Genomic DNA, 9,304 nt, shown 5'->3' with positions numbered 1-9,304 from the left:
AAATCAATCAAGATCAGAAATATTTTACTGTTACAGTGAGAAAGAAGGAAAGTTGCGATGAGAAGGAAGGAAATCCTTTTATTCTTTGGAAAGATCGATTGACCATTCCTTGTTTATCGTCTCATTCAAAATGTATAAAACCCCATTTCTCTTCTTGATTGTATGTGAGTGAGAATCAATGAAATAGCAGCTTCTTCTCCCTCTGTGAATGTAGGCCCAAGTGCCGAACCACATAAATTTGCAGTTCCTCCTTCTGTGTTGCCTCTTTCTTGCGTTTTCTAAGAAACTCCTAATGTAAGTTAAATTAAATTCTAACGCAATGTCAAATGTAGCTAATATGAAAGTAAATTAAACTATATTCCAAATGAAATGCAAGCACAGCTAAATCAATCCTAATGTGCAAAGTCAAAACCAAGCAAAACTTGGCCTATAACTTATTTAGGACCCACTGCATGGAATTCTACAAAAATATGCTATTGTTGAGAATCGACTGACGATTAATCACTTCACATGCCACCAAGCCAGACAAGCTACAGGATGAGATTTGAGCCATGGAAGCAAAAAACATTCAAATTGGTGTACGTATGTGAAAAGTTGTTCTAGGACCTGCAATGAAAAGAATTATCATATCCAATTAAACAACGGATGGCAGATCTTTCTTCCTACATTCTTTGGCTGGCAACATCTGCAAATTAATGCTAAGGAATAAGATTGGCATTGGTGGAGATGGGCGATCCCGAGGGAGTGATTTTTGGAAATTAAAGTGGTTGATAAAGAAGGCAACACTAAGATCGCCCAAGAACGAGAATGTGATAACTTATGAGCACATAATAACATCTATACGAAAGGCAAGCAACATCGGGCATTAATATCAAATGAATCACAACCGGAAACGGAGCCATAATTAATTACATCTTTGGGAATGAGGTTGACAAAGATTAGAAACACATCTGGATGAGGAAGGAGTTCGCCATACTACGGTGTATAAATATGCTCTGGAAACAATAAAATAAGGCAATATTCTTCAGTCAATTAATATCCATGAAATGCAAACAAATAAGCCAAGAGGCGTCCTTCCTGAAGCATGCTCAAAATTTCTTGCGTGGTCCTGAACCAGTTGTACTGCTCAACTTCGTGCAGCTCCCAAAATTTAACATACCTACAATAATCGGCTTGTGGGTGCTCATAGATGGTGCGATCAGGATGTTGGCAGATGTGTGCCGCGATTGCTGGAAAGACGCGGATGAGGGCACAGAATATGACTGCTAGAATTTCCTTTTTCAGGTCACCTGATAAGACGGTTAAGTCATAGTGTTTCCCTCCTTGAACAACATCCTTAGAGATTGCATCACATATTTGCTTCAGCAATACTTCAAGAGAGACATCGAATTGCTCGTCTATCGAGGAACCCCAGTTGCTGATATTGGTGGAAGTGCCCAGATGATTAAGAGCTTCAGTGATGCGGTCGATGTTTAGGGGAGGCAAGGATGTATCAGAATGAAAACTTTCCTCTCCCTTATCAGGATACAGTAATCGTTGCCACAACAGGTTTTCCTTTCGAGTTTTGACTAAGAGGTCCAAGTTGTAATTTGGTGCGATGTGGCAAATACCCAGTACACTCCCAAGATCTGCGGCTACGTCTATGAAATAGAGGATCCTCCAATAGCCCTCCAGGCTGCGAACAAATTCTTTGGTCGATGCTACTATTTTGCTTTTCATGCCACCATCAAGTAAAACAATAAGTTCATGGGTGATGAATGCCAGTGAAATCCCCAACCTTCCGAAACCACATTTCTCAATATTTGTCCTGAACTAGTCGTGAAGCACGGGGAATGGGGTTGAGTAAGGACCAGTAAAGAATGCGTGCTCCTCCCATGGGTGGAGAGAGATACAGGTAGTGCGCCGTTCATTGGAGATCGCGAGTTCCTTCAAACTACAGCCAGAACTGTAGCATTCTGCGAGCATCGCAAAGAGAGGTTCTTTGAGTTGGTCGAATACATGGAGGACACCCATGGTGCTGGCCAGCTTCTCCTTCTCAATGTCGTCTTCAAAGGTTCCGTTGCCTTTAGAAGGGGAGATGGCACGAGACACTGCAATGAAAATGTGGGTGAGGGCGGATAGTATCAAGTGAACAAGCTGTGGACATAATTGAGACTCGATGTACTGTGCAACTTCTTCCTCGTGTGGGACGTTAGCCAAAACTCTTGCCACGAACCGGTAAAGAGCAGGTGGGTATCTTTCGACAATCTTCTCTTGATCAAAATAGTTGAGCTCGTCTTTGTATTCCCGATAAATCGGTGCATGCCAGTCCATAGTGGCGGAAGAAGCCAAGCTCTTTCCAAGCCCATACTGATCGATGTATCGAACGAGTTGCTCAGCACCCCTGATCTTCCGAAGCAGCGAGCCATCCAAATGTCGTTGGCAGCTCACAAACCGGTTCATCGACTCATCATCCCCACTTCCCGGTTTCCAGACATCCCTAATCTCCTCAAGCACTGCCATACTAAATAATGTGTTTGCACAGTTGCATTCTTTAAAGTCCATGATATTAAGTAGCAAGTCCCTAACTGGGTAAGGGATTATCAAGTTGGTATCGGACGTAAAATTAGATAGGAGCTCCTTCAATTCACTTACACCATCCTGATTTCCGAGAGGGTCGGGATTGGTCACAGTCGAAGGACTTGGCAGCAAGGACATCTCCTTATCAACCTCATTCTTGTGCCTTCTGTATAGCCAATCGTGGAAGTCATCCTCCTCCTCGTTGTGTACATGCACCGCCACGTAAGCGAGTGTCTCTCTGATCTCCCCGGTACCACATTTTTTAAACAACCAAAAGATAAAACAAGGAAGAATGGAGGAGCTGCGGCTGACGATCCTGCTTAGCAATGATGCCAAGAGTAGCAAAGAGAGGATGAACATCCCTATGCTCGATAGAAAGCAGCCAATAGAGGTTCGGCTGGTTTCTTTACCGCCTGCAAAGAACTCACAGACAATATTGATCACCCGCTTGTATGACGATTTCAACATCTTCGACTCGGATGTTAGAAGGTAACTCCATTTCGGCATTTTTCCAATGGGGTGGCGAACAAACCTAATGCTTTCGAACCACCTGAAAAGCATGGGGATGGTGACTAAGATGACGAAGAGGGTCTGTGACGCCAACACGAGCCACACAGACCATTTGTAATCGGAGTCCCCTCGACATAAGTAAAGGCCTAATAAAGCCTGCATTCCTCCCCTTCCTTTGTCACTTCTTCCTCCTTCAATTTGCCACATCACAAGTGCCCTGAGCTCTGCTTCCACAAGAACTAGAGCACTTAGAATTGAGAGAATTCCCACTGTGCTGCCATGTGGGGAACGAATGATGACATATTCTATGTCTCTTGCATACTTCGTAAACTTCACGTACAAGCGGCGTCTGACCCCCTCCCTGCACAAGTCCATGCCCTTTTCAATTTCCTTCACTGAACTTGGTTTGCATTCTTCCAACCTTTTTATCACAGAATAGAATTGTTTTGAGACCTCCTCAAAGCTTTCCTCCAAAGCGTTCTTAATGCCTTCACTGCTTAGTGTTGTAATGAGGACATTCATCAAAATAAACAGCATAAAGCCTAAGACTAGGACATGCTCGGGTAGGAAGGCAAAGACTACGCCTGTTCCCATCTGTATGATTATGTTCACAGCCGTGGTGACAACCAGAATGAGGAGGGAAGCTAAGTTCCAGAGTGTGTCTTCAACATTCATTTTGCCAAAGCTAGGCAAGAAAAACGCTGTTGCTACGGACAGCATGACGGTGCCACTGAGCTTGGTGAGCTGGTGGTGAAGGCCTGGCATGGCCGTGTTTAGATCCACCGGTATCTTAGTTGCCGCCGACAACAGAGTTAGTGTGGCCGAGTTGACACCAAACCATTTGCAGGGAAACCAGAATTTTTGCCTTGGCTTCTTGCCAATCGCTTTGAAACCGGTGATCATGTCAATTGTTGTGAGCAATAGGCAAGATACCGAAGCCAAAGCGATGTAAAGACCAACGACTGGCATGGGCGAAGAGTACCTACTGGTGTCCAGCTCGCCAGACTTGATGTCGCATCCATGCTTAATGATCATCTTGCCTTGGTGTTGGGCTCCAACAATTGGCTCCGTTCACGAGATTTTGCTATTTTCTTTCAGAAGTATAATTTGTTCACTGTTTGGGGAATGCAAGATTTGGGTCAGGCATCAAAATGGCAGAGCAGAGGGTACTTCAATTATCAGCCAAAAAAAAGGCAAAGTTTAGGGGCTCCTGAGCCTCCTTCCACTAAACCATGGGGTTGCACTTCAAACCTTTCAAGTTAAAGAAGGTCAAGAGGTCCAGAAAAAGGAAAAAAGTCTTTTGATGATGAAGGGGAAACGTAGAGATAGGAGCAAGCTGTTTTTGAACTGTACATGTGAATGACCCTTTAAAAGCAGTTAACAAAATGTTAATGGAACTTTGTGAAACGAGGATCAGTTGATTTCATCATCCTGATAGCCTGCATGTGCTGTTTCAAATTGTCATCCACTGAACTTGGGTTTCTTGCATTTGACGTGGTGGTGAAAACCCTGGACACCCTTCCCCCAAGGTTTTCATCAAGGCCGAGTTTTTGTATGGTTAGCAAGAGGAGAAAAAAAAAACAGATGATTTTAATAGCAAGAGAGAGATGAAGACGTGCATATATTTTACATCTTGCATGCAGGAAACATTGTAATCTGCTTTATACATTGTAGGAACACCAACCTAAAGGATATTATGTAGTTGCATGAATGTTGCATTTCTAGTTTGGTGATACAATGCGAAATGATAGAATATATGTTGGTGAAATAATTTTAATAATATTGATTAATATGGGCTGGTAAGTTATTCAATTAACTATTAAGAGAGCCCACCTGATGTGTTTAACACAGATTAACTAACAGGCACACATACAGAAGCACTAACTGATACTGTAAATGTGTATGAATCAATTTTTAGCATGACATAGTGTAAGGGTGTCCAATTTGTTAAGACTAAAAGTAATTAAATTTATATTTAAGAATGTTTTTTCAAGTGTTCTTTTACAAGTGTTCTCAAAACTTTATTTTTGTCATCCAAACAAAAACCAGGTTTTAAAAAGTGAAAACTTGGTTTTTGCCTTGTCATCCAAAACCACGTTTTGAAAACTTGTTAAAAAACCAGGTTTGAAACAGACCAGGAGTTTTGTAGGGTGTCATCTAAACGCCCCGTATGATCATAAATTTCTACTTTCTTAATATCTTTTGGCGGGCCTGCATTGATTATGTCGTCACTGGCACAGTTGTGTGACACAACCTTTTTACAGTCATTTTGTGTTTTGAATATTGTGTGTGTTGTATGTAAAAATGTCACGCAGCGCGTTCTAATAAGCTGTTTTGGAATTTTCCTATTTAATAGTTTTTGTCTAAATAAAAAAAAAGAGAATAATGCTTGCTTACATGTGGAATTGTTGCATGGCAAATTAAGACATAATGAATGCATAAAATATATAGGAACTTGTATATTCTAAACAGCTTGACTGAGAGACGAGCCAATCTGCATAAAATGCATGCATAATTTGATATATAGTTTCTCGGATAAATTACAGATGGCAAAAATGTCGGTCAAACATGACAATGTGTGAGTAATGGTTTTTCCAACGTTTGTGGCGATTGTTGGTGAAGACAGGATTGGTTAAAAACGTCACCAACATCCCGAAGCCGCGCATCGGTCCAGAGGCCATCACCAACATGCTTAGCACGAAAGGTAAACAAGATTATCACTGACGTTCTGTGCATCAATAATACGTTTTTACCCACAGCTGCATGACGCGGTAAAAATTTTTACCGAACGTTGGCAAAAATGTTTACCTGCTACTATCATAAACGTCAGTAATACTTTTTACTAACAATTATCCTGGACGTCGATAATTACTTTAAGCGGCGTCTTATAAACATCAGCATTAATCTTTATCGATGCAATTTCATGCGTCGATGAAAGTGTTTAATTTTTTTCCCCCCCTAGTCCATGTATCACATATTTTGTCTCAATGTTGATTTTGTCGGGAATAAATATTAACCGATCAACACCTTTTCAGGTTCAACATTGTTAATTTTCGAAGCCATATAAAAAAGAATCAGTCAATAATTCAGTACAACTAAACTGTAAAAGTAAAAAACACTGCATTTAAAGTATATTTTATGAAACCAACTCAGGGAAGAAGTTACCCGATTAAGTCACTCTTCTCCGTCTGCTCTCAAACCTCAGGAGCTGTCACTGTGTCCCAAAGAAATTCACTGTAGTCAAGATAAAAGATTTTTCTAGCTGCAACGTAGGCGTACCAGAGAAAGCTCTATAGTGGGAACGAAACTATAACTCGCTTCTAAACAAAGAGAATGATCTTCATCTGGACATTTCTCCTCAAGAAATTGTGTGCATTTGTGCTTGTATATGTGTGTGTGTGTGAGAGAGAGAGAGGCTACCATGGTGTTCATCACATAGAAGGAAGCATGTCGAACTTATGGATGTTCCTTAGAATGATCTTCTGTTTCAATATTTAAATACCATTAGACGATCCTTTGCTTGGTTCTTCTTTGTTTCCCCTTTTCTCTTTTTTCAAATAGGTGCTTCTCAAGTAGCATGATTCTAAATAGAGGATTTTCTTTTCTGCTTTTTCCCTTTTATTGGTTCTTTTTGTTTCCCCTTTTCTCTTACTTCAAATAGGTGCTTCTCAAGGAGCATGATTCTAAATGGAGGATTTTCTTTTCTGCTTTTTCCCTTTTACTTTATTTTATTGTTCTTTATCGAAAGCTTTGAGAGAGAATCAATTTTACTAAGGTATCTTGGTCGAAAAGTTTTCCAGGACACCATAGGAAAATAAAAATTTTGATAAAGCGCCAAATACTTTGGTGCTTTGGATAAAAATTTATATTATATTTCCACCATTGGCGCCAAACTCCTAACCTTATAAGAACCACGTTGAGAGGTTGGCTGCTTGGTGCATGTATAGGTGCCTGGAACTAGACCTTGCTTCTATTTTATCCTCGATGGGGTTGGCGCAATGGTCGGGGCATAGGTTAGATAGGTGGCTAGTCTCTATTTTGAACTACTAATGCATTAATTTTTACTTGATCTGCAAACTGAATTACATTGGTGGCATCCCGATGAACCGATAGCAAGCCTTGTATCATAAGGGATAAGGGGTTAAGTGGGAGGCTTCTGCCTTCTGCCTTGTATCATAAGGATAAGGGATAAGGGGTTAGGTCGGCAGTGGGAAACCTCTTTCACTTTAAACCTGCCTCCATTTTGTAGTAAGCTCATGCAATCATGAAACAAGCCACCAAGTTGATGAAACGATAGAGTGAGTGCTTAGGATGCACTAATTAAAAAACCTGTACATTTTATGGGTCACTAATATATACAAGGGCGGAGATAAAAGTAAAGCTATTCTAAAACCTTAAATTTATATTTATAGTTGGATTTGAGTGGACCCCAGTCCCTTTATATGGGACAGCCCCATAAACCTGTGTGGACATCTCCATTCAATGATTTATGGTGTTTTAAATGATAAATTTTAACTTTTAGTCATTTGATAATTCTTTTTTATAAAGAAGTGACCTAAAGAAGAAACACACACACACACAGAAGGATATCCTTTAGATTATATACGCAAATGTGCTACTATGTTTGAACTGCTGACGTCCTTATGTATGAAGTGTGAGGAATGAATAACTAAATGTTTCCTGCATGCAAGATGAAACTATATCATTTTATACTGCCATAAATGAATGTCAGAACCACATCGTTTGCTTGAAATTATTGTGTTCTAGTTCAATGATGATTAGGGTATGAAAGCAATCTGATATTTTAGTATATATAGATCTATGTCCGATCCAACTCCTAACTTAGAAGCCAAAGACAAATTTAAAGCCAAATTCTCAAGTTAGAAACCAATTAAACTAAATAACTAAGTGAGCTGGAGATGTATTCCACTGCCCGAACAAGAGCTCAAGCCAATTAACATCCCTTTGAGGCACAAATTGGTCTCTCTTCAATGAATATTTATTTCCAATGTGCCTCTAGTTGCATTAGGTCTAGTCCTCAGACCACAGTATAAGAAACTAAGTGTGTGGTCTCTCACTTGGTAGTTAATCAATAGGTTAGTCAAAAGCTATATAAGATTTCACGCCATGAGCTTAGACGTGAGAAAAGAAATTCTACAATCTGCCCCAAACTCGAGGTATAGGTACACACAAGCTAGACATTTCTGGCTAAGAAGCACGATTATTTAAAGTTTCAGAATTTAAGGCACATTCATATGTAAAAGAAGTAAAAAGGAATAAAGTATCACTGTATAGATAGAACAGATTTAGTGGGCTGTTGTGGGCAGTCGCCCACACCAGCAACAATGTAGCTCCATCTAAGGTCAGGAAAATTTTCTTTGCAGGGGCTGAACTATAGCTTCAAAATTTTAACAAGAGCTGAAATAAGATTTTCGAAACTTTTATATATATTAAACAATTTTTTTTTTTAAATTCACATAAAATTTTTAAAAACTGAGGAGGAGCCAAGGCCCCTGCCCTCCTAGGAACCCTCCAAATTAATAAAAAAGTGCTGTGGACCTTGTGGATGATCTCCATTAATCCCTAAAGCAAAAGATGGGGAAATAGAATGCATGAGTCAGAATATGATACTTCAGTTGGGTTTCAATTCAAAAAAGTGGTTCACTTCGATGCCTGTCTTATACCTAACCTTCATGAACCTACACCTTTTTTCGCTTGTTGGTAAAGAGGAGAAAACAACTCCAACCTTAAACCACAAGTTTCAGAATTTTGAAACAGTAACCCTTAATGGTCGACGGTGGATCTAGAAAATTCTGGCTAAAGGGCACTAGTGATAACATTTAAAATTTGTTAAGGGACACCAATATCTAAATGAAGAAAATTTTCTTAAAATATCAATATAAAAATATATAATTTTTTGTTGGTATATGTGGGTAATTGCCTATACAGTGCCTACACCTGCCTCCGCGCTTGCTTGTAGCTTTTTGCAAAATGACAAACTAGAAGTGTGGGTTTGGTGCTTCTTAGATGCCAATTGCCTATATCGGCAAATGGAAGGATGTGAATCCTTTTTTCTAAAAGTATTTTATTTAAACAGAATATTTGGATTTCATTCATTGGATGTGATTTGCTGTGCTGAGAGAGATTAATTGAGTGAGGAGATGATTTATTAAGGCACTGGGAGAGGCACCTTTCAAGTAGCCTTTCAAAGAAGTCCATGACATGTAAATGGTCC

At 39.8% G+C, this 9,304-nt stretch overlaps 1 protein-coding gene across 1 annotated transcript; it reads right to left on the bottom strand.

Moving 5' to 3' along the window:
- Window positions 1-1,099: 1,099 nt before the first annotated feature.
- On the bottom strand, window positions 1,100-6,319 carry LOC126410030 (uncharacterized). Its single transcript, XM_050077623.1, has 2 exons — window positions 6,235-6,319; window positions 1,100-4,183 (listed from the first exon to the last, which is right to left on the bottom strand). The coding sequence occupies exon 2, from the start codon at window positions 4,102-4,104 to the stop codon at window positions 1,813-1,815; it is 2,292 nt and encodes a 763-aa protein (XP_049933580.1). The 5' UTR covers window positions 4,105-4,183; window positions 6,235-6,319; the 3' UTR covers window positions 1,100-1,812.
- Window positions 6,320-9,304: the final 2,985 nt, after the last annotated feature.

The sequence above is a fragment of the Nymphaea colorata genome, chromosome 4 (assembly GCF_008831285.2).
Source record: "Nymphaea colorata isolate Beijing-Zhang1983 chromosome 4, ASM883128v2, whole genome shotgun sequence".
NCBI classification, from domain to species: domain Eukaryota; kingdom Viridiplantae; phylum Streptophyta; class Magnoliopsida; order Nymphaeales; family Nymphaeaceae; genus Nymphaea; species Nymphaea colorata.
This window is presented reverse-complemented; position numbering and strand designations above follow the sequence as displayed.

What these genes read in the sequence shown, in the direction of transcription:
- LOC126410030 (XM_050077623.1), bottom strand. Translation starts at nt 4,104, where the DNA reads ATGATCATTAAGCATGGATGCGACATCAAGTCTGGCGAGCTGGACACC.